This window comes from Mauremys reevesii, linkage group 10, assembly GCF_016161935.1.
Source record: "Mauremys reevesii isolate NIE-2019 linkage group 10, ASM1616193v1, whole genome shotgun sequence".
In the NCBI taxonomy this organism is placed as follows: Eukaryota; Metazoa; Chordata; order Testudines; family Geoemydidae; genus Mauremys; species Mauremys reevesii.
Genome location: NC_052632.1, coordinates 82,358,506 through 82,385,304, shown reverse-complemented (window position 1 = coordinate 82,385,304; position 26,799 = coordinate 82,358,506). Strand labels below are relative to the sequence as shown.

Below are 26,799 nucleotides of genomic sequence, written 5' to 3'. Positions count from 1 at the left end.
ATTAAAATAGCTTTTATTTAAATCAATTCATCCTGATCAGACCTAGAGATAAACAGCTTGACTTCAGTCTCCCAGAGCTATCTGACCAGCATTACATTCGCTTTGAAATGTAAAAGTAATTAGATAACAAGGGCAAATGGCTGCTCTCCCCTATTCATTTTCATTTTTCCCTAATAAATAAGACTTGGCAGCTGCCATAAGTGTGGCTGGATAACACAGAAGGCCCTGCACAAAGCCCGTGATTGTGTTCCAACTGAATACCTTCAGCTGACTCACAAGGGGAGGCAGGAAGAGCATCTTTACGCCAATGACAGTATCTCTCCACAGTATCTGTTTTGCCCCCATTTACTGGATCTAAAGTTTCAGTCTCCACGTGGGTTTCTCTGAGCTGAGAGGCTGGGGTAGGGATTCTGTTTGGCTGTGATGGACACATCCTTCATTTCCAGCTGCATTCAGAAGGTTCTGATCATGCACAATCTGTACATTATCAGGAGACGGAGCAAGGGCTGCGTCTAGACCGGGAGGATGGAGGCGGAAAGGAGCAGTGCTGGCAATGCCACCTCTGCAGTAAGTATCCCTTCTGTCAGGGAACAGCCTGCAGCACCCAGACCAAGGACCCCAGTACCAGTTGCCTCCCCAAAGTCCTTAGTTCTGTGTTTTCACAGGTTGTTGGAATGGGACTTACCAGACTTTCCAAGATGCTGAGCACCAGCCACTCACACAGACTAATGTGATATTTGTGAGTGCTCAGCATTTCCAAAGTGCCTATCATTGACTCAACTAGTTGGACTAAAATCTTAGCTCCTGTAAACCTGTTTGAATTATATCATCTGCTGATTTGTTGCAGATGCCCCTAAGTACATAGCATCTGAAGAAGTGAGGTTTTTTACCCACAAAAGCTTATGCCCAAATAAATCTGACTCCTTGTTGTTTTTGTGGATACAGACTAACACGGCTACCCCCTGATATGATGGACTAGGATCCAGGGACATGCTTGAAGTGAAATCAAATGAAAGTGATACCAATTCATCATAAAGTGCATATTGCAAGTCAGTTGGAATGTGCAGAGTTAGAGGAAAGAGTTATGTGAAAAATAGAACTTCATTAGACCTTTATTATACAAGGTTTCCCTTGTCTATGTGTCTGTGTAAATCTGATCCTGCAGTCCAGGGGAATTTCACTTGCTATTGAAAATCTCATATCAATAACTCTTGTACAAATTTATATTCAAACAAACAGGCTTTTGAATTTAATTATCTTTAATTTTTTTTATCTGTTACATCCTGTGGGTGATTTAACTTTTAATGCATTTTGCTAGAATATACAGTAGATTGGGGTAGTCAACCTATGGCTCGTGAGCTGATTTTCAGTGGCACTCACGCTGCCGAGGTCCTGGCCACCGGTCCAGGGGGCTCTGCATTTTAATTTAATTTTAAATGAAGCTTCTTAAACATTTTAAAAACCTTATTTACTTTACATACAACAATAGTTTAGTTTATATATTATAGACTTATAGAAAGAGACCTTCTAAAAACGTTAAAATGTATTACTGGCACGCGAAACCTTAAATTAGAGTGAATAAATGAAGACTCGGCACAGCACTTCTGAAAGGTTGCCGACCCCTGAGTAGATCAACAGCTCTAAAGTATGTGTTTAAAAATATACAGTCTAAAAACTTGATGAACTTTTAAAAGTTCATTTACTGTTTGATTCTAACAGATCTACTTGCCTGAAATTATTTCATTTATCCCTGTGCTTCAGAGCCTAAGAAACAGGTTATTTTTTAATAAATCTGCATTCTGCTATTGTATTTTCTTGGCATAACATGCTTTATTTACAATCTGTTATGAAATTACTACCAAAGTATTTCAAACATGAGCATAAAAGTGAGACTGAACCTTTTCCATAGTAATGAAAATGCTCTGTGTATCAAAACGTACTGTGGAAACATTAGAAATACCCATCTGACCTTGTTTATTATGATTTCTTTGCTTTAAGTAAAAACTGTCCCAGAAAAATAAAATATAAGCAATTATCTTTTGTAAAAGAGAGGCCACGGACAATCAGTGCAGTGTACAGAGAATTTGTTTTAAAATAGATGATTTAGATGATTCTAACAAAACAAAACAATGGCATTTAATACGAAAATGTTTTTCTTCTAAATCTTCCCCATGGTAAGAAGTAAGATAGCAGCCTTTCCACCCAGGAAGCCTGGTCAGTTCAAATAACTGTACAAACATTTTAAGGGCTTCCTATCTACATGGGAAAATTACTGACAGAACTATAATTATACCAATGGTAATGTCCCATGTAGACACACTCTAGTCCAGAATAAAAGTAACTCTGTTCCAGTATCATTACTCTGCTTTGGAAGTTCTGCTGGCCAGTTTCTCCCAAATAGACAAGCTCTAACACTTTGCCTTTAATCCACAGGGCTGCCCATCCAGCACCTTTCATGAGCAATACTTCACTTCTGCAACTTAAATGAATAAATGACGCTGGGATGTTTAACTCCATTTGCTTTCTTATTTATTGATCTATGTCTTGGCTCCTAGGAGAGAAGACCCCTAGCAAAATCCAAAACTCCTTCCAGGATACTTTGGGTCATCTTGTCTGTAATCTTGTTTTTCGTCATTGTCAGCATCAGTGTGGTGGTAATTTTCAGCTTTACCCATAGGACTACCAAGGTAAGGAATTAATTCACTATGGTTCCATATACAAAGTTCAATTTCCTATGGGAATATCTTGACGTTGATCTGGCGGGGGGGAGAAGAAACCTTCCACAAATGTTTTTCTTCCTCTTTTTACAATAGATCAAATACAACAAATTTACAGTTACTTATAAATATCCAGGAAGTGTTGCCGGTTGCTTGAGCTCATGTTGTCAAATTCTGCCCTCAATTACACTTGGAGTCAGTAGGATTACACAGGTCAGAATTTTGTCCAAAGGATGTCTTTTACCTTGGTGAGAGCAGACATCCAATTTTTCTTAACTGTTCCTGATATTTTCATCTCTCATAATAAATGCTGCCTCCCAGCAATAATAACATCACTCTCTGTAATCCCAGTGAGAGTCTGGATGGAGGGGAATACATTTTTTTCTTTCTTTCTTTTCAAGAATCTTTGACAGACAAATGGTCAAGGGTAAAAAATATATATATAGATAGATAGATAGATAGATATTGGTTTGCTCCTAGTTAAGAAATCAAATAAAAACAAGTGTGGCCAATTTCTCCCTGGTCAGGACCAGATTAAGGAACCAGCACCGTAGGCCTGTGCCAAGAGCCCATCTTTTGGATTCATGTGACTACATCAGAATCTGTTTTCTTTTTATTTTCTTTTCTTTTCTTTCCTTATTTTTTTTTTAGTATATTTCGAGCCCTTTATGGTTACTAATAAGTGTTTGAAAACATAATACAAGCATGACTATCCCAAGTCATGCGTGCTTGAGTCTGCAGAGAGCCTGAAAAAATAACTCTCAGAGGTATGTACTGTCCCACTCAGCTCAGGGAGGTGTTAACTCCAAGACCCTTTGCTCTGGAGGCCTCCCCAGCTAAGGTTTCTTGTGTGACAGAAGAGTGCAACAGCCCCACCCACCCGAGCAGCTGCACCCCAGCTAATGGGTTTAAGTAATAGGGAATGCTTGCTGCCCCACTCTGGGAGAGAGCAGAGCTCTTGCTGTTGCTCCTGGGAAGGAGAAAAGGGTCCCTTGCCATGGCCCCTGCCTCCCCTGGAGGAGGTTGGGCTGTGGCTATGGGGGTGGAGCATGCCCTTGTTCCGAGGGCACTGATTTCCCTTCTCTGCCCTTGCCCCTCATGTAACTCTGCTGCAGTCAATGAGCTGAGATCAGGGATTAATTTGCCCCATTGTCCCTTTTAAGGTGACCTGCCAATAGCAGCCCTTAATAAATGCATTTCTGAAGCCGCAGTATCACAGTAGTGTCCAAGTGGGGGTGTGTTTCAAGGAATGATGCACGCAGCCTGGTGTGCTATTTACGTCTGGGGAGAACTCGTCTGCAGGGGACGGTTACATCAAAGGAGTCTCAATAGCCCATTTGTTAATAAAGGCAGTAGGTGCTTGTTCTCTTCTAAGCAGATTACATGTGTGATTACAACCTCCTGCCCCTAGGAGAGCCAACGAGGGTCTGTGCACCCCCACAGCGAAGAGTGCTGGCAGGGAACAGGTGAGCAGTGAGGCACCTCCCTCCGGCATCCTCCATTTGACGGAGCTCCTTGGGAGCCTCGCTGGGATCCAGCGCTTCCCGTCTGCCAGCGAATACGCTTCCCCCCATTAGAGTGACTGTCTCATGGGTGCAAGGGGCTGCCCTGGTGTAACTATCCCCTGTAGTGTCTGTTGTGCAGCTGGCCTGGCCTATGATATGCTGCTGCTCCGTGCTCCCGCACTGGCTCCATGTTTGCTTCCAGCTGCAATTCAGGCCCTATATGGTTGGGGCCTCCTGCCGGAGACCAGCTCTTGCTCACCCCAGATAGCGCCCAGCACATGTGCTCATGCTCACATGCCATCGGTTTGAATGGCTGGTGAAGGGCCTTTTCTCTGGAATCTGCTTGCCCCATTGCTCTGACAGTCTGCATTTGGCTCTGTTCGTTGTTAAATAGCTCAGACTAAGAACATGTGGAAGCGAAGGTCCTGGGAGGTTAGTCTCCTAATGAGCGAAAAGTATGGCCACGTTCTCTGAAGCAAGTGGCTGAGAATGATTAGAGAGGAAAATGTGCCTCCTTTGGGCCGGCTGATCCCCCCACAGGCTCCGTAGCTGCAATCCCAACCCGTCACTCCTTGGGGCTGGGAGCGCAGCCTCTGCTCTCATTGTGTGTGTGTGCTCAGCCTGTTTTGCAGATTGTGCGGCTAACGTTTCAGAATCACCAGGGCTCCCAGATGAATCAGTCGGCCTTTGTTGACAAGTCCAAGAATACTGTTACTTATCATGTAACTTCGCCAAGTAACCACACAACGGTGGTCTTGTTCGACAGCAAGAATGTGAGTGCAGCAGAGCAGGAGGGCTTTGCTTGGTTTTACCATTTCTTGGAGTGAAATGGGTGACTTTGCAATTATAAGAGTAAACGTCTCAGAGGAAAGTTTCAACTAAAATGTGTCTGATGGTTGTTGGTTTGAGAGCTAGGTGCAGACAAAGGGGTGGTGATAGCTGGTTTTTCTAACTGTCCTTTTCAGAGGCTTCAGGGATGCAGGTGTTGGCCCTTCATCCAGGCGGCCTGAGGCAGTAATACATACTGTTTAGAGCACTGACTCTGGGATGCGCTGTTCCTCCCTGCACACCAGCTGCTTTTAAAACAAATCCTAGAGGTGAGCTGGCTGCTGTGCTGTACTGGAAAGCCGTGCAGTGCGCACTCCCACCTAAAACGCAGCTCGAGTGCCAAGACTCTGTCCAAGATGGGGAGCTGTCCCATGTCATTATAACGATCCCCATTTTATCCCCTATCTTCCCTGCATCCCTGACCACGCAACAGGGAAAGGACTCTGCAGCATGTCCTTGAGTGATGGAGACAAAGCGGTCTGCGTAGGGGACCAGGACTTTGGAACTCATGAGTTCTAATTCCAGTTTACACAGACTCCCATTCACAATCCCAGGGACCCCACCTCCTTTCCTGTTCATCATTGCCCAGTCCCACCTCCCTTCCCAACGGTGATCACATGACACCCCTATGGCAACTGCAGCAATTATTTGCTTGCAAAAGTATCAAAGCCCATTTAGTCCTTTCCTTTCTTGTAATGCAATTTAGCAGGTGAAAGGAGGACAGCTTGCACACTGTCACCAGCTAGCTCTCTACAGGCAGCTTCCAACTGCTCCTTGCACCACAGCTGGAGAGCTACTGTTGTCTATACCACTGCAAATTCCCACTGGTGAGCCACAGTCAGTGTCTAATAAATCTCCCCCCACCCCATTTCCAGGGCTATGTTCATTCCTGTCAAAAGGCAGCCACTCTGGCTGCTGCTTCGCAAAACAATGCAGGACACAGGGAAGACTTTCTATTAAGTGTTAGCTATAGATAAGCACCACATACACGTGTGCTGTGTCAATGAAACATACGCTGTTCTGTGTTGTGTTTTGCACAGGGCTATGTCTGCTATAAACCCGCAGATCAAAACGCATGTTACCTGCGGAAGATGGACGATTGGGATCTTGAGAACGTGCAGATATCTTTCAATCTATCTGAGCACAGGGTGAGCAGTTACATGATTCCTGCATAGGAGTAGCTGAACCGCTGGGGGAGGAACGGACACCAGTTTCCGAAAGGCCCTCTAGAATCTTGTTAAATCCCCACTGCTGGGTGGATTTGTTTTCCTAGTGAACATTTTTATACATTGAACCAAGGTGACGCAAGTGAAGCTAAACAGAACCGCTAGCTCTTCCAGCTGTAAAGGAACTTTTTGGCATTTCTCCTTCAGAGAATAGTGCTGCTCAATTCTGCCTTGCACCAGTAGCCAGGTTGGATTGTGACAGAATAGTTCAAATGACGCTGGGAGGAAATGGGTGACTGACTTTATAGCGATTTAATATTTTTTGTACAAAACATAAGGAGGGGGTGGAAGGGCAAGACAGTGGTGTGCCATGGGATATGAATAACTGGACTTTAACAAACCCCAGTCCCACTGTATGGGCTTGGCAGATTCTGTTACCTGCTAACAATAATTGTGGGGAGGAAGACACAAAGGTGGTTTTGTTAGCAAATCAACAGTGAAATAAGTTTTGAGTAATGATGTATAACAACCCGCTGAACAAAATGTTAATGGATTTAATAGAGGGGAAAGCCAGATTCTGTTTCAAGGAGACAGAGGGCCCTATTTTTTGAATGTCAGAAAACAGATGCCAGGCTGTGCTGGATTTCCTTACTGCCTTGATAATGGGGGCTGCTTAACGCAGACTCGTCTTTTGCTTTCCTCACCCTGCTCCCTTGCTGGATAATAAGGACCATTTAGAATAAACTAAGAGAGGAATGAGAGACCCCTGAGAACATCAACAAAATGCACCCAGGAAAGAGAACCCTTCAGCGAAAGCCGTGTTCTGGCTTGAAGGCCTCTGCAGGGTTGTTAAATGAAATTAAAGAAAGAGTGACAGCCCCAGAGGCAGCGCATGTGGTGGTCACAGCAGGCAAACAGCAGTCAGTCTGGGTTTTAGTCCTGTCTCTGCCAGGCACTCAGTGTGGGGCCTCAAGGTCTTAGCTGGATACTGTCGTGAGGGAGAGATTCTCACCTGCGTGTGCACGTCAGGTTCCCCATCTGTAAATAGGGATAGTGTGAGACTTCATTATTGTCTGTGAGGCACTGACAGATCCTTGGGTGGAAGGCAAAGGGACATTCTCATGTGGTCTTTGCTGTTAGTTTTAAAGTGACTCTTTCCCACGGGAGGCCTCAGAGTCAAAGTGGGAGACCTACATCCAAGCTCCCATCCCCTGAGTAGCGTCCTGGGAGGAGGGCAAGCCTCGTCCTGGAAAAACCCCTCCTGCCCCTCTCAGAAGGGTTCCACCCATCACTCATCCTGTCCTTCCTAGCCAGAAGGAAGGTCCCTGTGAGTGGGGAGATTCCACAGAGAGGTTTCTGTGCTTGCCACTAGGTTAGGGATTGCTCTTAGAGGGTCTATGAAATGACACTTTCTTTCCAGTTATAAGCCATGCTGTGATATTCCTTTCAGATCAATCAGCTGCTGCTTCAGAATAATGAAACTAAGTACTACAGAGAGTTCCTGGGGATTCTGCCGGGGAGACAAGCAAATGCCGGAAGCTTGGGGGAAGCCATCCAAACCCTGTGCGAGCAGACTTCCATCTACTGGGTCAGGAAAGGGGATGGTAAGTTAGAGGAACTACCCTTCAAAGGAGGGGAGCAGTCATTGCTTCTGAGGTGAGGATCATGGAATCAGCTGGGAACCTGGGGAAATTATGGGCAAAGTGGGGTTCAGATGTGTCATATGTGGAGATAAGAGAGACTGTGAGTGACATGAGTGCAGGTTATCACTGCTGCTGGCTTGACAGCCCTGGCGCGTGAAATGGTCTCTGCCTCCCCAGACAGACATGGGGCTGTGCTAGTGCAAACCTCCCCATCCTAGTGTGATAACGAGCATTAACTCTGCTGAGCTCAATCTCCAGGACCATTTGATATTGGCCACTTTGCTCAGACTTTTAACAAGGGGGCCAGCTGTGATGGCTTCTGTAACATGGACAAGGCACTGTCCTAAGAGCCAACTACTCATACCGCACTAGTCACTGCACGGTTGTTAGATGCTAACGACTTCCAGCCACATCAAGCTGGCTTGGTATTAAACTAGTGAGGAACGGCTGCATCTCATTTCCCCTGGCTTGAGCCACTCCGCATGCCCCAGGTGGAGGAGTGGAATAAAAACAAATAATGACCATCCCAGGGAGCCACTGCACCACCTCACTGGCTTTGGCAGTTTAATATTCACCATCTCTTCTCCCCCCTCCAAAGTGATCCATAGAAGAGCTTGTTCTGTTTTAACTGAGCTCTTCAAGGGAAGACCTTTACCAGAGGTTTCCCATGTTTCATTCTCCAGAGGGGCAGCATTCCTACACAGGAAGGATTTGCGAGAGGCCAAGCTCTTCTTTCTGTTCATTTTATTTATTTATTTGCAGGCCCTGGGAAGAAGCGGCTCATTTACCTATGTATTGACATCTGTTTTCCAAGCAATGTTTGCTTGTCTGTCTGCTTCTATTACCTTCCTGATTAAGCCCTGCTCCAAGGGGACTGACTCCCCCGGCCACTTCTCTTTGTACTTGAATTTAAATCCTGAAAAGCCTCTGATTTAAATAAGTTAATGTCTAAGTTATTCAGATAACTTCCATGTAAAAGACTCCAACCCTGATTTCATGATGCAATTTGAGAGGTTGGGAAAGTGCCAGAAGGGTTCTAATTAAACAGGACTATTTCCAAAAACACGTTGCAGCTCTGTCAATATATATACACGTTTTATTTACAACCCTATGCCTGGGCTGTGCCCTGTAGACATGCATATAGAGTAATTACATCACAGAGGGAGGGGACAGGCTCGGCTCGGGGCTGCATGTACAAGTGTTCAACAAAACAGATTTTGTTTTGAATCAGTTAACATGGTTTGTCTAAAATTCCCCTGCTAAATCTGTGCAATTGATTTAAATAAAGTGACTCCAAAATGAGGAAATGGTTGTTGCTCCTCTGCTCCCCTTTCAAAATGATTCATTCCAGCTTCCACCCGAGAGAGGCTGCTGGTTTCTTCCCCTCTGCATCAGAGGAACTCCCAAAGGCTTTCGCTGCACCGTCAGTGGTGGAGAGGCCATATGGGGGCTCATCGAGCTGCACTGTCGCCACCTTCACCGCACTTAAAGGGGCCGAGTAAAATGCCTCTGAGCTGGGCACCCTGTTCAACTATGTTTCAGTCTGTTCCCAGTGAGGAAAGGGGGCAGTTTCCTTTCACGCTAAGGAAACGTTACAGGCAATGCTTTATTCTAACAAAAAACGGGCATCCGAGGCTGAGTCCATTAGTCAGGGTACTTGGTGCATTAAACGATCAGGCACTTACAAAGCAGCACCTACCCCCAGCTCCTTTATTTTCTCTCTCTCCTTACCCCTGCTCTAGTCACGCCACTGCACGTTCCAAACCACCTATCTGAAGGAAGGATCCTTTAAGAGCAGACATCCATCCATCAGGGGTGGGGTAGCACTGCTACAACTAACAGAAAATCCACAGGCAACCCCAACAGCTGGAGGCTTATTCAATACTGCAGAAGCCTCAATGCAAGACTGTGCCTTCCTGCCCCAACTATGATGTAAAAATCAAGTACACGCTGCCAGATGATGTTTACTGGTCCTCTTTGACTTGAACAAGATACAGTGTCACAAGGGCAATCTCCAGCTTCTTCCATTGCATTTTGAAACAGTAATGGGAGATGTCATGCTGCTGACTGACTGACAGCCCTGGAGAGTGAAGGCCTCTCTCTGTCCCCAAAGGCACTGCAGGGCCAGCTTCCCTCACAACCTGCCTCAGCCCTGAGCTGCAGGGAGGCTCTGTAGCAGTAAGAGGAATTCAGTCTCCATGGCCCATCCAGTCCTTTGCCTTGCTGCTGAAATTGAAGGAGACCAATTAGTGCCAAGTGTGATGGATGTTTGTGGGTTTGGCTGTGCATCCACTAGGATTTGGACTGAGCGCATCAGCCTATTTCACACAGGCCCTGAACACCCACCTGCACAGAACCGCTTCCAGTTGCTAACTACCTGAGCTGGATGTGAACAGGCAAAGTGGAGGTGAAAGGCGCTGTGTCCCACTCCCACCCAGGACCCCTCTCAACTTAAGATTACTTCAGTTTTGCTTTGCTTAAAGCTGAAGGCTGTTCTCATTCCAGGCTGAATACAGCTTCTGCTGAAGATTCAGCCGTCTCCTATCAGAGAGGGGGGTAGGTTACAAATGTATGTTACACATACTCTAGGTAGGATACTTGTCAGGAGAAGACAACTGAATGAGCAGTGGTCCCTTCTCTCCAACATGTGCACGTTATCCCAACACGCTATCGTTGAAAGCGAGGCAGACGACTGCTTTCTGGTGGCCACTGTATTCCCTCTTGATCTCGCCTGTCTCCACACACCAAAGCCTGGCCAAGTTATCTGAGGAGGCTGGAAGGGGAAGTGAAGAGATATTGACCATAAGGAAATTTCACACTTGTGCCTGTTTTTTCTTGCAAACATCCTTGGAAACGTGTACTGCAGTGTTCCATACAGCATGGAATACTCACAGGCAGCGCTTTGAAAATACTAAAATGGCCACACACATTTCAGGCTACCTCCTTACCACATGGAAAAACACAATGCACATTAGGCTTATATTAAAGAGACAAAGCGGGGGAGGGGGTATCTTTTATTGAACCAACTTCTGTTGGGGACAGAGACGCTTTCAAGCTTACCCAGCGCTCTTCTTCCAGTCTAAAGGAGGTCAGGTACAGACTTGAAGAGGAGCTCTGTATAAGCTAGCAAGCTTGTCTCTTTCACCACCAGAAGTCAGTCCAATAACGTATTATTTACCCACCCTGTCTCTTTAATAGCCTGGGACCAACACAGCTCCAACACCAGAGCAAACATGAGGCGTATGTCTGATTAAAACAAGATGCAATAGGTTTTATGTTTAAAAAACAAACAGGTAAAAACAGCTAAGAGAATTAGTCAACTATATGGTATAGGGGAAGAGCGTATGAGTGATGGATCACATGCTTTCTGTGCGGGGGGAAGGAAGGGATCCTCCCTTCCCTTGGACCAGATGCATTTGGCATGAATGGGGGAAGTCTGCTGCTTTGAAGCATTGTGAATTGGCAGCACCTCAAGCTAGAGAGGTCAACAAATCCTGTGATGCTATACAGGCCTCCCTCCCTCCAAGGGATTCTTGGGCTATCTGGCCAGTGACGCATGTCTTACCAGTGACAATATACTGAGAGTCCCCAGAAAACGCGCAGTCCCACATCCAGCCACGGGAGGTTTCTCCTGGATTGTTACTCTTAATGCTCAGCTCTGTCATTAGAGAGAAGTTTGAAGTCCTCCAGATCTTACATGTCTGGTCTGCAGAACAGGTAGCTAAGAGCCTGGGAGGGAAAGAGGGGAGAGAGACATGTGTACGATTTGGTGCTATGCTTCTAAATGACTCACTACGCTGGTTCTGGACTGGCAAACTGATGAAGCACAGCATGCTGGGGCCGGCAATCTTCACAGGCTGTTTTCCCCAACCCAGTATTAGAGGACAACAGTCACCATCTGCCCTCCTTAATGCAAGGTAAATGGGTAGAGAGAGAGACTTGCACTCTCAGAGAGGTCAGTAAATCAGATCTCTGGTGTAAATGCAGCTCTGGTTCTCCCAACCATAAAAAGGATTGAAACTTCCCAGAGCACTTCTGAGATCATTAAGCAAAACCAGGGAAATAAGCGACAGCAGTCCAACTGATAACTCAGCTGCTTCCTGAGCCACTCTCTCGGGCAGCTGGAACGCTGCTACGCAGCCAGCATTATGTCAACAGCTGGGGCACAGCCAGTCCCCTGGTACCTGACTTGAAAGGCACTTTTGTTTTAGCCACCAGTAAATAGCTAAGCTGGCAAGACACTCACGTGGAATCAGGGCTGAACTTGCACTGAAGGGCATAGCGGTTGTGTGCTGGAATTTTGGTCTTGGGGATTAGCTGAGTTACCTCCTCTCCAATGCCACCTGTTAAATTCCAGACATAACAATTGCCCTACGAAGAGAGAGAGACATTATTGCTGCAAGAGACCAGGAGAGATTTAAGCACCACCCCCTTTGATCTTTATATCCAAGTACTCACCACCTCCTGCTCCATGATACAGCGAACTTTGCACATCAGACACACGCACAGAAGCAAAGTGTTGCTATGCAAAGGCAAGCTGACTTCTAATGCATTGCTGCAGTAGTGACAATTCACATTGCCTTTCTCCTGCGGTACTTACCGAACTGTTGACAGCTGCCATGTAACTGGCATCTGGGTCAATATGAACTGAATTGACAGAAACTTCAGGCTCTGGAATGAGTTGTTCATTGTGGTCTGTTTTCAGGTCCCAGATGTGAATGGCACCACTCTGATCACCTACAATTAGCTCAGCCTGCAAGAAACAAACAAATTCTCCATAATGCTCAAACACCAACTGGGGTAAATGTCCATGTTTAGCATACCCGAGAAAAAGTGCATCAAATGCAGCTGCCACTCTCGTGTAAGAAGTCTAGATTTTCCTATTCTATCCACTTATTCATTAATATGGCAATCCTTTAGATTTCCATCTCGCTGTACAAACGTTAACTAGTTAATCCTCGCTGCACGCTGCAAGGGAGAGAAATATTATCCTCATGGGAAACTGAGGCAGAAAGATTAAGGCCTACATTTTCACAAGTGTCTGTTAATTTTCTGCACTCACCTACAGACATCTGGAGCCTGATTTTCAGAAGCACTGAGCGCCTACAACTCTAGCTGAAGTCCACTTCAGCACCTCTGAAAAAATCAGGCTCTAGAGCTCCAGGTGGGCACCGAAAATTGAAGCACTCAAAATTAGTGAATACTTTTCAAACTGTGGCCTAAATGATCATCTCAGGGTCACAAGTCGCTATAGGATTTGTTATGCTGGATCAGATCACTGGTCAATCCAATTCCCTATTCTGTGAGCAATAACTATTGCTTCTGAGACAGATGACCACTGCCCATAATGTAATTAGCCCAGGGGGCAGAGCAATAATTTCTCCCTGATATCTCCAGTCATCAGCTTCCACCCTTAGCCATGAAATTTGATTGCCCCAAATGTTAGAACAGGTCATTAGATTATCCAGGCCTCTATTAAAAATATATAATATTCAGAATCTGAGTCTATTACATCCTGTGGCAGTGAGTTACACAGGTTGATGACACTATATGAATAAGTATTTCCTTCTCGTTGTGCTAATTTACTCTGATTTGCTCTTGAACTAATGTCCTTCTTACAGCACTGTAGTATTCTGCTTAGCCATGTTTTCAAATGCAAAAATTGTGTACAATATTGGACACTAATATAAAACTTTCCATTTTCAAGCACTGTCACTGTACAAACAGTATTAATTAGGTGAAGATCATCACTGATATAATCCAAAATTCAGCTCTTGCAAAATTAAGCTTTTACAAAGCCAAACATTTTCAGGCTTTTGCACAATTAATAGAGCTGAACAATCAACAGAGAGAAATCTAAAACCATAAGACTCAACACAAAGTACTAATAACACTTCCTGGGACTGACACAGAAGCAGGCTGATATTTCACATATCTTGGCAGCATTGAAAGTATTAAAGGTGGAGCAAGTGAAGACATTAAAGCTAGAACAGCAAAAACCAAACATGCCTTTGTAACTCTAAAGCCCATCTGGAGAAACTGAAACCTTGCGCTCCAAACTAAACTGAAATATTTGATCATCATTGTAAAGTTGATCTTACTATATGGTGCTGAAACTTGGAGATTTCTTAAGATCTAAACTCCAAGTTTTCACAATGAGTGGCCTTAGATAAATCCTCAATATCAGATGGGCAGAAACAATTACAAGCCAAGAACTCTGGAGAAGGATGAAACAGAAACAGATAGAACAGGAAAATACAGAACAAAAATGGAGATTATTAGTACATCCATGGAGAAAGATCTGAATAACAAAAGACAGACACTGGATTGGAACCCCCGGGCAAGAGGCGACAAGGTAGAGACCAAGGATAACATGAAAACGCACAACAGAAGCGGAACTGAAAGCTATCAAAATGACATGGGAAGAAGCTAAGACTGAAGGAGGAGACCAGCAACGAAGGAAGACAGCAATGAAGGCCCTATGTTCCACGTGGAACACAGAGGCATAAACATAAGGAGGCCAAGGAAGTGTTTGCTGGGGGGCGGGGTGGGAGAGATAGCTCAGTGGTTTGAGCCTTGGTTGTGAGTTCAATCCCTGAGGGGGCCATTTAGGGATTGGGAAGAAAAACAAACAAAAAAACAGACCGCCACCACCACACAGTCAGGGACAGTACTTGGTCCTGCTAGTGAAGGTCCCTTTCAAGGTCCCTTCCAGCTCTATGAGATATATATATATATATATGGAGATATGTCTGTGATTTTCACCTCTAAAATGACAATGGTTTATTTTTCAAGACAAACCTTTCATTGCAATGTTTGCAACTCAAACATTGGAGTCTTGAGCTTGTAGATAATATGAAATTGACTTAACATGGATTATCAAAATAGAAGTGAAATCAAATGGTCTATTTGCATTGCCTCAGCAGAGTGAAATACAAAATTTTAAGAAAAAGCCCACATACATTTTCCTTATTGCAGGAAGAATTTAGGGGGAATCAGCCCACTAACAGCTACAGTGTTAAACATGTTTAATGTACAAGTCAAAAGTTTTAAGCCTCCACTAGCAGAAATATGTAATTTTTAAACAGGATTTTTAAATCGGCGACCATAATATCCTTGAAAGAATCCAATAAGCAATCTGAGTAAGAATGAAAAAATGAAAAGGTTCTGAGCACCTTTTTTATTTACTGCACGAGGGATGTTTTGCTTTCACAACAGAGAGTGAAGAACATTTGCATGGAGCAGGGTGCCTGTGTCTCAGTTCAGCAGATCAGAATTAACAAATAGACACCATGCACAGTATACCAAGAAGTGGATCTGCAGCAACAAATGGCAGTATTGCGTACGTAACAATCCCGCACTATGATGCCTATCCAGTAATGCCACCTAGTGCTCAGAGAAGCACTGAACAATCATAGAAGTATCTCATCTACCATACTTGCAAAAATTCACTCTTCATGGAGATGGGTCATTATCTGGCTCAAAAGTATTATAATATCTTTGACCACCCTTTGTAGCAACCCCAGCATCTAGTAGTTAGAGCAGGGGTTGGACGTCAAGACTAGCGAGTGCTAATCCTGTCTCTGCCTTTGATTAGCTTTATAGTCTTCAACAAATCACCTTATTTCTGTGTTTCAGGGCTTGCCTACACTAAACACGCTACAATGGCACAGCTGTGCCGCTGTAGCACCTCAGTGCAGCCATTACCTGCAGCAACAGGAGGGGTTCTCTCATCCATGTAGGTATTCCACCTCACAGAGAAGCAGTAGCTAGGTTGATGGAAAAATTCTTCTGTCAACCTAGCACTATCTCTACCCAGGGACTTAGATCGGCTTGATGCCACTCAGGGGTGTGGATTTTTCACATCTCCCTCCACCATAGTTAAACCAATCTAATTTTCTAGTGTAGACCAGGCCATAGTTTCTCTGTCTCAGGTGCTAAGAGGCTGCATGGTTTGTAAAGCACTCTACTATCCTTCAACAGAAAGAGTGGAAGATATTAAATTAATTACAACAGTTGGGGAACTCAGATCTTGCTGACACTAATTACCTGACTCTCACAGCCAGCCAGGAAGCCCTCAGCTTTATAAACAGAGGAGAAAATATTGTCATATACAAGAGCATTTGCTGTAATAACTGCCAACATAAAATGATGTAGCACATCAGATTTTAAACAAGGAGGAGAACATCCGTAAAACCTTCCTTGAGCAAAAATAAGTCTGGTAAGTGCAAAAGAGACTGCGTTTACCTGGTTGGGATGCAAGCAGACACAATTAATAGGAGCATTCACTTGGAAAATGCGTTGGCACTGAAGGTTACGTGATCTGGCAACAAAATGAACACAAACAAGAGACGTCAGATGAGATGAAAGTTTACACTAAGATCTTCCATTTCTTTTATTTGCTTTGTGGCCTTGCACAAGTCACCTTACTTCTGGGTCTTAGGGTTGTCTACACTTAACACTGCAGTGGTGGTTATCCACAGCAGCTGTTTGACAGCACATACCAGCACTACACAATAGCTTTGAGCAGGATGTGAAGAATCCTATTTCCAACTGAAACTTCAGAAGGGATTTTAGGGAGACACAGAGACCCTTTGGCAAAAGGTCCCCTATTCTTTGTAAACAACTCTCACCTCACACCTGACAAACTCATTACACCAAACATGTCATACAGGATATTTATCCATAGTAACATGTAAGGTACTTACCAAAAGCTCATAACTTGTCTAGATTCACAATCACTGTGAGATGTATATACAGGTAATGTTTAAGGAATAATATTGAAAATATGCTTTATGGACTTGGAGCAAAACTTAGTCACCGGGGTAACAGGTATCAGTGATGGTGCATTCAGGCAGGAGCGAGCTGTCACCCAGCCATGTAGCTGGTGATGCAGTGCAAGTATCAACTGCATAACCTTGCCAATACCAAGACTTTCAATGGAAAAACACCAGAGACAACTGCAATCAATCAAACTCTCTGGAAGGTAAAAAAGGATTATTATAACATGAGGTTTTCCCTGGCTATGAACAGAAACAAAAGACTATTTCAGTATAACCCAGAGAAGGGAAAGGTCCTCGGTATCCTTTCACTGAGGAGACATCTTGGGGAGCAGGGATGTTCTCATGAAAAATTGGATCCTATTTCTTTGTGAAACCAACTAGCTCTGCCAGACTAAACTTAGGGGGCAAAGCCTACTTTATTAGAGAGGAAAGGGACCTATTCATATGTATAGACCCAAGCTCACACTTTACACCTTTGATTTGTTAAGCATTTGTTTCTACCACTCTCTCGTTTCTAGTTAAATCTTTATTCTTTCTTACAGTAAAACAAAGATAGGTTTATGTAAGTGCTGTGTGGCTTACAGGAGCAGAGGTTTCAGGTAAAACTGGGGCACACTGCTCCTTTGCGGGCAGAGGATCTGGGATTTCTTGAGTAGCCAGTGTCAAGAGCTGGAGAGCACAGAAAAACGATTAAAAGAAACTCAATGACTGGGATGCACCCACAATTAACTTGCAAGACATAGCCCAGAGGAGAGTGCTCGAGTCACTAAAAGGCTGGTGGTGTGAGGGAGCTGATCCCCACCCAGGCACAGGTAAGACTCCCTCACTCTGGGGGCAGAAGGTAACAGAGTAACTCTCAGTCTGGGAACCCCAAGAACTGTCTCAGTTACCCAAACTGGAACTAACCCAGAACACTAGGGTTAACACTCCTCTCTTGTTAAAGGTACTTTGGAATCTCTAATGATCAAAACTGGTCAGAACCTTCCAAATAAGGCATCTCCACAGCATCATTACTGGTTCAATATTGATTCTGGGAAAAGACCGCTACCTCCTTGTGTTCTTATGTTCTCCTGAATCCCCAGTGCAACTTCATGTGGCACCTGGCATGTCCTTGGAGGTCTCCCATCCAAGTACTGACCAGTGTCAGCTTTGCTGAGCCTAGGAGATTTTCATAAGCTCAAAGCCCAAGGGCGTTTATGGAAACCTCAATTCTCTTAGGAGTTTTGTCCCAAGTGGCCCAGCACAGGAAGGTGGGCTGGCATCGACGGTTACCTCAGGTCCCATATCCTAGCCATACAGTCTTCTCCTCCCGTGTACATCCAACGACCATCTTCGTGGAATCCAACTGAAGTGATGTTCTTACTTACGCCATCATAATTAATGACAGGGTTGGGGTTATTAGAGTTCAGATCATACATTCGAATGTGCTGGTAACCTGGACGACAGAAATATGAACACTAATAGTCTTCTCTCAGAAAACTGCCAAAGCCCTATTCCACAACCTCCTTGTTTTGGGGCCACTAAAACACAGTAAAGGCAAATTTCACCATTTCACTCACCTCAGCAGTCTGCAACTCCAAAACTGCAGAAGCACTTCTCACGCGGATTATAGTGAGACATGCTCATGAAATAAATGACAGTTGGCATTTCTGAGCCTATGGTTGGTGGCCAACTGGTAATGAAAAGTGAATCATGTGCACTAGGGCTAAATTACAACAAGGGTACTGGGGACCACCAATATCAGAGGCTGTAGAACAGTTTCCACTCTGCAGGCATGAGAAAAGGTGGGGAGAAGCCCATCAGCAAGACTCACCTGCAGCAGCAATCATGCTGCGGTCTGGGGTGATCTCCAGAGCATTTACTTGCTAGCAGCACTGGTTAAGGTTAACAAAGAGAGCAATTAGTTCTCAAGCAGAACAAAAGTGTTATCTTAAATTCACACTGCCCTTAGAAAAGTAAGGTTAACAAGGACTTTCTGACCAGTGAACCTTTCTTTAGGGATTATCCATTTTGGAAAAGGGGCACTGTAACACACCATGATGTGCCAGGAGATTTTCAAATCAAAAGAATTCTCCTGTTTAGAGCTTTAGTCTGACACTGACTCTGTTTCAAACATGTTTATTTAAAAGGTGGGACATAAAAAAAAGTCAGCTCCTCAGACACAGCATAGTTAGATGTTAGTGCAGCTTGATTTGAGCTGAACGTGCTTCACCATTTAAAAACAACACAGCACTCCCAACCACTATGCTCTACTTTTGACACAGCCGTCTTTTCAAATTCTGGATTTTCATTTAATGTTGACAGCATTAAAATGAGAGTCAATACAGAAGCAGTAAACTAGCTCTTCATTTTGTTCCAAAAATCTGTCAGAAGTGTATCCAGTGTTGAGGAGTTAGAAAGATTTGTAGGGGAGGCCACACATGGAGAGCATCAATGGGGCTGTTTTCTTACAGGCACAGACCAATTCCTGTTTATTAAATTTATTTGTGTATGCGGTGGGATCCAGGAGGCTACTCTTCATTGATTGCAAAGCGCTTTTCCCAAGATGTTATATAGTCATGCTTTTACTGCCTTGTTTTTGCCCTTTGTCAAACACTAGTATTTATTTACCCTTCAGTGTTTCTACAGAAGCACAAAGCAGCACAGGTGGGTTTGTTTGCTTACCTCCTCATCTGTGGAGTAACATAACATATGATGCCATCAGGCATTTGCACTATTCTAGGAACAGTGGAGTTTTAGCTTACTGACTTTGTTTGGTCATGAGGGGAAGAAACATGCTCAGTTTCTGTAGGTCCTACAATTTTTTTTTCTTTTTATAAGGCAAGCATGCAAACAGAAGAAAAAATTCTCTGTGTTCCCCCTGAATCCCCTTCCCACCAAACTAATGCATAACAATGTTAGACAAGCCATTGCCTCATCATATTTTGGCACCCCAGGTAGCAATTTCTGGGTAGTGGGCAGAGGGTGGAAGAGTTCCTCCACTCCCCCACCAAATCTGACTGCTGTTTTAAAAAGCGTCTCTCAAGCGAAACACAAAGTCTGTCTCTGCTATGGCCACACCCTAGCATTTCAGATAGCACACTGGGAATGTGTGCTGAGTGCGCAGAAAGATACACAGATAGAAGATAGCATGGTTTCCCAGCCTTAAAGAGTGTCTAACGACTAACTGAAGCCTGGGTTGAAGTTTGGGTCAAGTGTCTGAGCTGGGGACCATTTCAGGGTCAGCCCATAAGACAGAGGTGGAGGGAGGAGCTCTCTGAGGAGATGGGCTGAGAAATATGCAGGTTTACTTGGGGAAGGGGGGAGGCTCTTGCCAAGGCACTGCAAGAAAAGCTTCCAGTGAGCGGTGTCCCTGCCCCCGAAGCCGGGCTCAGGCCTGTCTCCGCACCCTGCTCTGGAGGGCGCAGTGCTGCGGGCTGGCAAACAGACCCCGCCGGGCAGGGGCGGGCGGGCCGGCCGGGGCACCCTCCGTGGGAGAAGGATACAGAGTCCTGGTGCTGGACGGTCCGGGTGCAAATGCCGCTGTGCGCCTGCCAGAACCGGACCGTGTGGTCGTAGCCAGCCGTGGCCAGGATCACCGGGTCGCTGCCCACCGTGCCCTGCGCCGCGTTCATGGCTGGCAGCTGTGCGGGGAAGGAGCAGAGCGAGCGGTGAGACCCAGGCCCCCCTGCGCCCGGTCCGGGGTCCGGTCCGGTCCCCCCGCCCCATCCCGGCCGCACGGGGGCGCAGTCCGGAGACGCCCGGCCCGGGCGCGGGCTCCCCTGCACTGCCGCCCTGGCGTGCCCATCACCGGCGCGTCGAGGCGCCCCCCGACCCGACCCGACCCGACCCGGCCGCTCCCAGCGTGGGGGCCCGGGGATGGAGGCTGGGGGAGGGGCCCGTTACCTGCAAGGCCCGGCAGGAGGACCGGGCTGGAGAAAGAAAGCCGTGCCGCGGCGCATGCGCAGAGCGAGCAACATCCCCCGCAGGCAGGGGACGCGCATGCGCAGAGTAGCGTCGCGTGTCAGGCAAGGGAAAAGAGGAGCGACGCGCCTGCGCACAGGCGTTCTCGGAGTCCCCGTGGGACTCGGCGGCGCACGCGCAGACTGCAATTGCCTGTCACTACCTCAACGGGGCGATACCATGTGAGGGAGGTGGGGCGCGACCACCAGCAAGCCGGGGGGGAGATGAGGAATGGGCCCTGTGCTCGTGGTGGGAAGCCGACCCCGGTCCATGCCTTGCTGGCCCACGTGTCCCCAAGAGGGGGCGCTAGAGAGAGACTCCGGCTCAGCGCGCTGCCCCTGCAGGGCTCCTCCCTCCCTGCATGGGGGGTGCAGTGCCCAGAGCCATGGGGCCCTGCCTGCCCTGGCCTGGCCTGGCCCGGTGCAGCAGAGCGCCCGGCGCCCCCCCCGCCATCGCCAGCCCCAGTGTTCAGAACCCAGATGCTGCAAGGAGCACGTGAGAATTAGTAATAATAACGCCAGGCTCCCTTTTGGGGTCACATGCTCCAGCTTTTCTCCACAACCAGAAGGGCTAGAAACGTCCCTTTCCTAAACGGAAGCGCGGGTTGTTATTAATACTGATTATTTGTACCCCCTTAGCTCCTCGGAGCCCCAGCCGTGCAGCAGGACCCACCTGTGCCAGGTGCGGCAACAGACAGGGAACACAAAGATGGTCCCTGCCCCAAAGAGCTTCCAATCTATGTGTAAGACAGGAGACTAGAGCTCGATGGGAGGACAAGGATGCTAGGCTGTGGTCTCGTGGCTAGTCACCTGCCTTCAGGAGTTGCCGCTTTCAGAAACGTCCAGAGATCTGAAGACTCTTGATAAATTTGTGGGGATTGGCAAGTGCCACCTTTGCCACCCCCGGCCCTGTGCAGGAGAGTGGCTTAGTTCAGATTCCGTCCAGCAGAGGGCAATGGTGCACAACCGGTTTATCACCACTAGTTCTGCCTCCCCGCTGAAGGCCCAAAGGAAAGGGGTGTGTTGCACCTGCTGGCTCATCACACTAGGTACTGTTTGCCGGAGGGAGAGGATCTAGCCAACGAAGGGCACTGGCTCACGCTGGAGCAGCCCTATCCATTTTGCTAGCCAGGGCAGAAAACATCTTGGAAGAAGAAAGAAAGAAAAGAAAAGAAAGAAGAACTGAAGTGGCACAGCACTCCTCAGACGCTGGTGCCCAGAGCAACTGCCCAGCTCACCTTCCCCTCCAACTGGCCCTGGTGTCGGTTCAACTGAGGGCTGCATAATGCTCAAGAGAACAGGAAAAGGGAGTCTGTCCAGAGGTCAGATGGGACTAGGCTGGTGGTGAATGAGCAAGGGCATCAGCTGAGAGGCAGGCAGGGAAGCAGCCAGTGGCTGGTAGGGATCAGCAATAGAAGCAGCCAGCACACAGGACGTGTGCGACAGCAGCATTGGGCAGAGGAGTTCCAAGGAGACCGTGGACAGAAGAACTGGGCTCTGGACAGCTGGGCCTGGAGGCCAGGGACTTGATTGCCTCTGGGAGAGTGATACAGAGTGTAGGTTGTAGCCACCTATGAAGCCTGGGGAATCCTACAGGGAGCTGCAACCTTTATACCCCCTACTGGCGCCCCCAAGGGGTTGCATTAGGAAGTGTTGGGTAGATTTGTTGTACAAGCGTTGAAGTCCTTGTGTCTAGGGTATTCTATCTGTTATTTCTTGCAGCCCTATTGAAATATTCAGTGTATTTGAAATGTGTGAGTGTTGCTAGGGACCCATCAGTAGTCTAGGAAGCCTTGTGCATGGGGTGCCTATGACACTTGTGGCACACCAAGCATGGTGACAGACACCTAGAGGCGACAGGTGCATCACAATCCCCACACTAGGGGACACCTTGCAGTAGAGTCCACTACAGGGTGTTCCATAGCCCCAAGATTTCCAGGGAGAAATTAAGTGAAGAGAATGAATCCGATGACTTAAACCTTCTTGCTGCACTGTTATTTTCTTGTGTCCCTTGGCAGCTGCAATGCTTTTAGTGCATTGTGCCTATGAGTACGTCTTAGCTCAATACAAAGCTGAGATGCAAGTTCATGAGATGGTGCATAATTTATAGGAAGACTTGGCCTTTCCCCTGCTGGTTTCATTTCCTTTTTGTAGAAGTAGAATATTTCCCCTTCACTGCAAGTGTTAAAATAAAAGCCCCTGTTTAACTCTCTTAAACACTCACACCCTTGTATAATGCCGTACACCTTCTCTGATCAAAGCCCCTAATTTACCTGGATGGTTTGAATCCATCTAGTAAATGTATTAACCCTGATTGAAAACACAGAGGGCAGGCTCCCCCAGCAGATGCTGACTGCACTGATGTGCTTTTAATATTCTCCAATAAGAAGACAGTAAAAAGAGGTTTGTGGGAGAGCTTTCAATCTTAGCATGCTACCGTCATTCATCCAGCAGGGTGAGAGTTCCCCGTAAACCTTGTATTGCTCCAGTTCTTTATTTTCCATTGGCACATATGTACTGCTGAAATGGAGAGCACACTTTAAATGGGAGTGAAGAATGATAGCGCAGGCAGTGTTATGATTAACAGCTCTTTTCTTTTAAACCAGAGAGGAGATATTACAACTTGGGCAAAGCCCAAGGGAAACATTAATTTATCTCGAGGGTGACTTTATTCTATTGAGGGTTTCTTGTTGACTTTCGTGTTTAAAGCATCTATACAAAACCACAATGACACAGGCAGTACAGCATTAACCGAAAATTAAAGCTATATTTGGATAAAATACATTTAGTTAATAACACAAAGGTCAAAGAGGGCTTATGAGAGGTTGGCTAATAATACTGCCAGCATATGTCCACTTTAATATTTTAATTATTTCATTCTAGCCAGGCTCACGCCCTTTGGGATTTGCTTTCTGCAGATACTCACAGATACATTTGTGCTAGTAAAACTTAGCTAAGTTTTACTAGCACAAATGTATGTGGAAAGCACATTTCAGAATCATTTGTGCAAAGATTGGTAGAAATTACATTTTACATTCACACACACGCGTATCTATGCTAGAACAGAAGGAGGATGGTTCAGTGGTTAGGGCATGCTGCTAGCCTTGGACTCAGGAAACATCAGTTCAATTTCCTTTGCTGCCACAGATGTCCTGTGTGACCTTGGGCAAGTCACTTAGCTTTCAAGTTTATTTCAATCGGCGTTAAGCACCTAGATACGTTTGAGGATCTGGGCCATGGTCTCCCTGTGCATCACTCCCCCTCTCTGGAAAATGAGCTTTTTGTTACTGCTGTGCCCCCTGGGGGGTTGTAAGAGTAAGTACCTTCAAATTGTGAGACGGTTCGTTACAGGGGGGGCTATATAAATATCTTCACTGGAACTGCTTCCATACTCATCCCATTAAAGCACAGCAGCATGTCAATTATCTCACCAGTCACAGCTAACCAGCATAGCTCAAATAGCAAAAAATAACATACAATAAAATAATCATGGCAATCCGCACATAGAGTAAAAACAAGAAAAGAAAGTCTCTTACATTTGAGGATATTGTGAACTCCTCACAGATGTTTCATGCACAGAAAAGGAGGCTAATTCATCATCATATATGTCGTCTGTTAAGAATAATTCACTCAGCTCACAGTATTGCACATATTCATTTATACTGAAATCACAGACTGCTCATAAAAGGGGGAGTTCAGTAGCACCGGCTGGGGAGAGTTCATGTGGGAATTGTTATACAAACTTTCCTTACACGGCTCTGCTGATACGCTTCAGTCCTGCCCTGCGCACCCCCTGTTCTCCTGAGAAGAGATTTGTTGATCAATTCATGGTGAGTGGTTTTGTGATGTGTAGGAACTAGGACTGGGCTCAGCTAATGCACTTTCACCTGTAGGGTAGATTAAAACTGGAACTTATGTCTCCAGGTGGAAAATGCTTGTGCACCATCCTGCTGGCCAGACCTGATTTAACCATCCATTTTCCATTTCAGGAACTTTATTTGCATGGGAAAGCACCATGTGCTGTCAGCACTAATCCATCATGTCTGGGTGCCCATAGCAGGGCTGTGTGGGCCTGTCTCTCCTGTATGGCCCATGGGTGACTTGGGCTGCTGAGAGCTAGGACACTGAACCTTCTGCCTAAGTATGTGCACTTTCTCTCCCTCAGCCAGGGCTGCCCGGGGGTGAGGGGGGGGGCAAGTGGGGCAATTTGCCCCAGGCCCCACAGGGGCCCCCATGAGAATATAGTATTCTATAGTACTGCAACTTTTTTATGGAGGGGGCCCCCACAATTGCTTTGCCCCAGGCCCCCTGAATCCTCTGGGCAGCCCTGCCCTCAGCTCTCCTGGCTCCTCATGCTCCCTGATGCGCCTACCCCCCCCTTGCATTTCTTTGCACAGGGGTGACTTTAGAGTCCTGCACTTCTGCAGTCCCCTCACAAATACTCACCCCCAGCCACCCCTAATTCCTCGTCCGCCTCCCTCTCTCAGGCCATTGGGGTGGGGCAGAGTGAGCTCCCAATCTGCCCTTCTCTGCCCTTGCTTGGAAAGTGGCACGTCAGCTTCACCGCCTCTAGCTTCCCACACCAGAGCCTCTGGCACGTCACAAGCTGGTGGTGGATGAGGGGGCCAAAGGGGGTCTCAGGCAGGGAGAAGGCAGCTTGGGGTGGGGAGAAGGTGGCCCTGGGGAGGGAGATGGCTGGGTCCCTCCTCATGTCAGGTTGCACAAAGTCCTGCAAGGCCCAGCTCCAGCCCTGCCTTTGCCAGTCAGGAGGTATAATACCCGTGGGGGTATAAATCGGGGGACGGGGAGGCTCCCCCCACCCCTCCCCAGATCTGCACCAGCAGTGCCAGCAAAGGGAACTCAGCGCAGGGCATGTTACACAGCCCTGCAACGCCCCGCCTGCACCAGTGCACCGCAGTGCTGGAGGCACTCGTGCCCCAAAGCCCCCTGCATGCACCCCGCTGCATGCACCCCATGATCCCATATACCTACCTACCCCCTGGATACCCCGTGGGCCCCGCCCCGGGCCGGCCGATCCGCGGCGGGGTCCGTGTCCCTTTAAGAGCGGGGCTGGGCCGAGCTGAGCCGAGCCGGCGGGGGGTGGCTCCGCTCCCCGCTGCAGGCTGATGCCGGAGCCTGGGCTGAGAGCCCCGCTCGTCTCCTGCACCAGCCCCGGGCGGGGCTTTGCTGCGGCTCCGCCGGGCCGGGCCGCCCCCTGCACCTGCACGGTAGGGGCGGGTTGCATGAGGGCAGGACCCAGCGCCGTCCGCCTGCGGGGCACCGGGCAGGGGGCACTGGCAGAGATGGGGAAATGGGGGGCACTGGGCAGGGGGAGGGGGCGCTGGGAGGGTACCTGGCAGGGGGGCTTCAGGGGAAAAAGATGGGACACTGAGTGCTGGGCAGGGGGACACTGGGGAGGTGGGGCACTGAGTACTGGGAGATGGGACACTGAGTACTGGGCATGGGGCACTGGGGAGGCTCTGGGGGAAAGAGATGGGACACTGAGTACTAGGCAGTGGGGCACTGGGAGGGTACCTGGCAGGGAGGCTCTGGGGGAAAGAGATGGGACACTGAGTACTAGGCAGTGGGGCACTGGGGGGGTACCTGGCAGGGGGGCTCTGGGGGAAAGAGATGGGACACTGAGTACCAGGGCACTGGGGGTACCCTGGGGGGGGGGCTGGGGGAAAGAGATGGGACATGGACAGCAGGACATGGGGGTACCAGGCAGGTGACACTATGGGAAGTAGCAGAGGAGGTCCTGGGGGTTGAGAAGGTTCCAGGCACAGGCACTGACATAATTTAGGAGTGTTCGGGTTGGTAAGAAGGAGCATGGGCATCTGTTGGAGGGGTTGCTAGGAGGTCTGTACCCGTCTCCAGGAAGTGCCCTGGCCCCAGGGGCCGGGCGGGGTGGGGGAGCTGCAAGGCACTGCTGCTGGTTCCAGAGAGACCAGAACGTGAGACAACCTCGGATCTCTTCCCCTTGCCCCGGTCAGAGCAGGAGGTTTCTCTGCTCTGGCAGGTGTTGTTCCACAGGGCACTGCCCTGCGCTGGCAGGGAATGCGCCAGATTTAGGGCCTTGCTGCCTCAGCCGTGGGGGATGGGGTGTTCCAGGGAGTCAATGTGCACCTTGAACCCTGCAGAGGACAGGGGTTGGTGGCCGCGGCTTATTGAATGTTGCAAGCGTATTTTATTTGTCTGGCTTTCACCATCCTGTTA

At 47.4% G+C, this 26,799-nt stretch overlaps 3 protein-coding genes and 1 long non-coding RNA gene across 11 annotated transcripts in view; 3 read left to right on the top strand and 1 right to left on the bottom strand.

The window, feature by feature from the left end:
* The first annotated feature begins 297 nt into the window (after positions 1-297).
* Positions 298-8,936, top strand: BRICD5 (BRICHOS domain containing 5). 2 transcript variants are annotated; one of them, XM_039490741.1, is made up of 6 exons: positions 298-567; positions 2,556-2,687; positions 4,843-4,995; positions 6,091-6,198; positions 7,667-7,820; positions 8,622-8,936. In XM_039490741.1, exons 1-6 carry the CDS (start codon positions 526-528, stop codon positions 8,714-8,716), a joined length of 684 nt encoding a protein of 227 aa, XP_039346675.1. In that variant the 5' UTR covers positions 298-525; the 3' UTR covers positions 8,717-8,936. The 2 variants fall into 2 exon arrangements, with proteins under 2 accessions (XP_039346675.1, XP_039346674.1); XM_039490740.1 differs by lacking the exon at positions 298-567 and adding an exon at positions 985-1,081.
* Position 8,937: 1 nt separating this feature from the next.
* MLST8 (MTOR associated protein, LST8 homolog) lies at positions 8,938-20,673 on the bottom strand. 5 transcript variants are annotated; one of them, XR_005585317.1, is made up of 10 exons: positions 20,528-20,673; positions 20,128-20,265; positions 18,456-18,507; positions 17,915-18,077; positions 16,107-16,182; positions 12,460-12,612; positions 12,106-12,230; positions 11,425-11,588; positions 10,444-10,632; positions 8,938-10,085 (listed from the first exon to the last, which is right to left on the bottom strand). XR_005585317.1 is itself a non-coding variant. In XM_039490738.1 (9 exons), exons 2-9 carry the CDS (start codon positions 20,254-20,256, stop codon positions 10,514-10,516), a joined length of 981 nt encoding a protein of 326 aa, XP_039346672.1. In that variant the 5' UTR covers positions 20,257-20,265; positions 20,528-20,672; the 3' UTR covers positions 8,938-10,513. The 5 variants fall into 5 exon arrangements, 2 of the variants coding, with proteins under 2 accessions (XP_039346672.1, XP_039346673.1); XR_005585318.1 differs by having other exon boundaries at positions 8,938-10,082; XR_005585319.1 differs by having other exon boundaries at positions 8,938-9,432; positions 10,458-10,632.
* Positions 20,155-22,795, top strand: LOC120373007. 2 transcript variants are annotated; one of them, XR_005585321.1, is made up of 2 exons: positions 20,155-20,292; positions 21,223-22,795. It is a non-coding gene; the product is annotated as an uncharacterized LOC120373007 (long non-coding RNA). The 2 variants fall into 2 exon arrangements; XR_005585320.1 differs by lacking the exon at positions 20,155-20,292 and adding an exon at positions 20,581-20,775.
* Positions 22,796-25,677: 2,882 nt separating this feature from the next.
* Positions 25,678-26,799, top strand: part of LOC120373004 (hexosaminidase D-like) — a 32,972-nt gene continuing 31,850 nt past the window's right edge. For both annotated transcript variants that reach the window (XM_039490735.1, XM_039490736.1), the window contains exon 1: positions 25,678-25,811. The gene's annotated coding sequence lies outside the window, so the exon portion shown is untranslated. The remainder of the gene's footprint in view (positions 25,812-26,799) is intronic.

What these genes read in the sequence shown, in the direction of transcription:
- BRICD5 (XM_039490740.1), top strand. Translation starts at nt 1,010, where the DNA reads ATGAAAGTGATACCAATTCATCATAAAGTGCATATTGCAAGTCAGTTG. An exon ending in TTACCCATAGGACTACCAAG is followed by an intron (nt 2,688 to 4,842) that starts GTAAGGAATTAA and finishes GTGTGTGCTCAG; the next exon opens with CCTGTTTTGCAGATTGTGCG. An exon ending in TCTTGTTCGACAGCAAGAAT is followed by an intron (nt 4,996 to 6,090) that starts GTGAGTGCAGCA and finishes TGTTTTGCACAG; the next exon opens with GGCTATGTCTGCTATAAACC.
- MLST8 (XM_039490738.1), bottom strand. Translation starts at nt 20,256, where the DNA reads ATGAACGCGGCGCAGGGCACGGTGGGCAGCGACCCGGTGATCCTGGCC. An exon ending in GCTAGGATATGGGACCTGAG is followed by an intron (nt 16,183 to 17,914) that starts GTAACCGTCGAT and finishes TTTTGTTGCCAG; the next exon opens with ATCACGTAACCTTCAGTGCC. An exon ending in TCTGCTTGCATCCCAACCAG is followed by an intron (nt 12,613 to 16,106) that starts GTAAACGCAGTC and finishes TGTTTCTTGCAG; the next exon opens with GCTGAGCTAATTGTAGGTGA.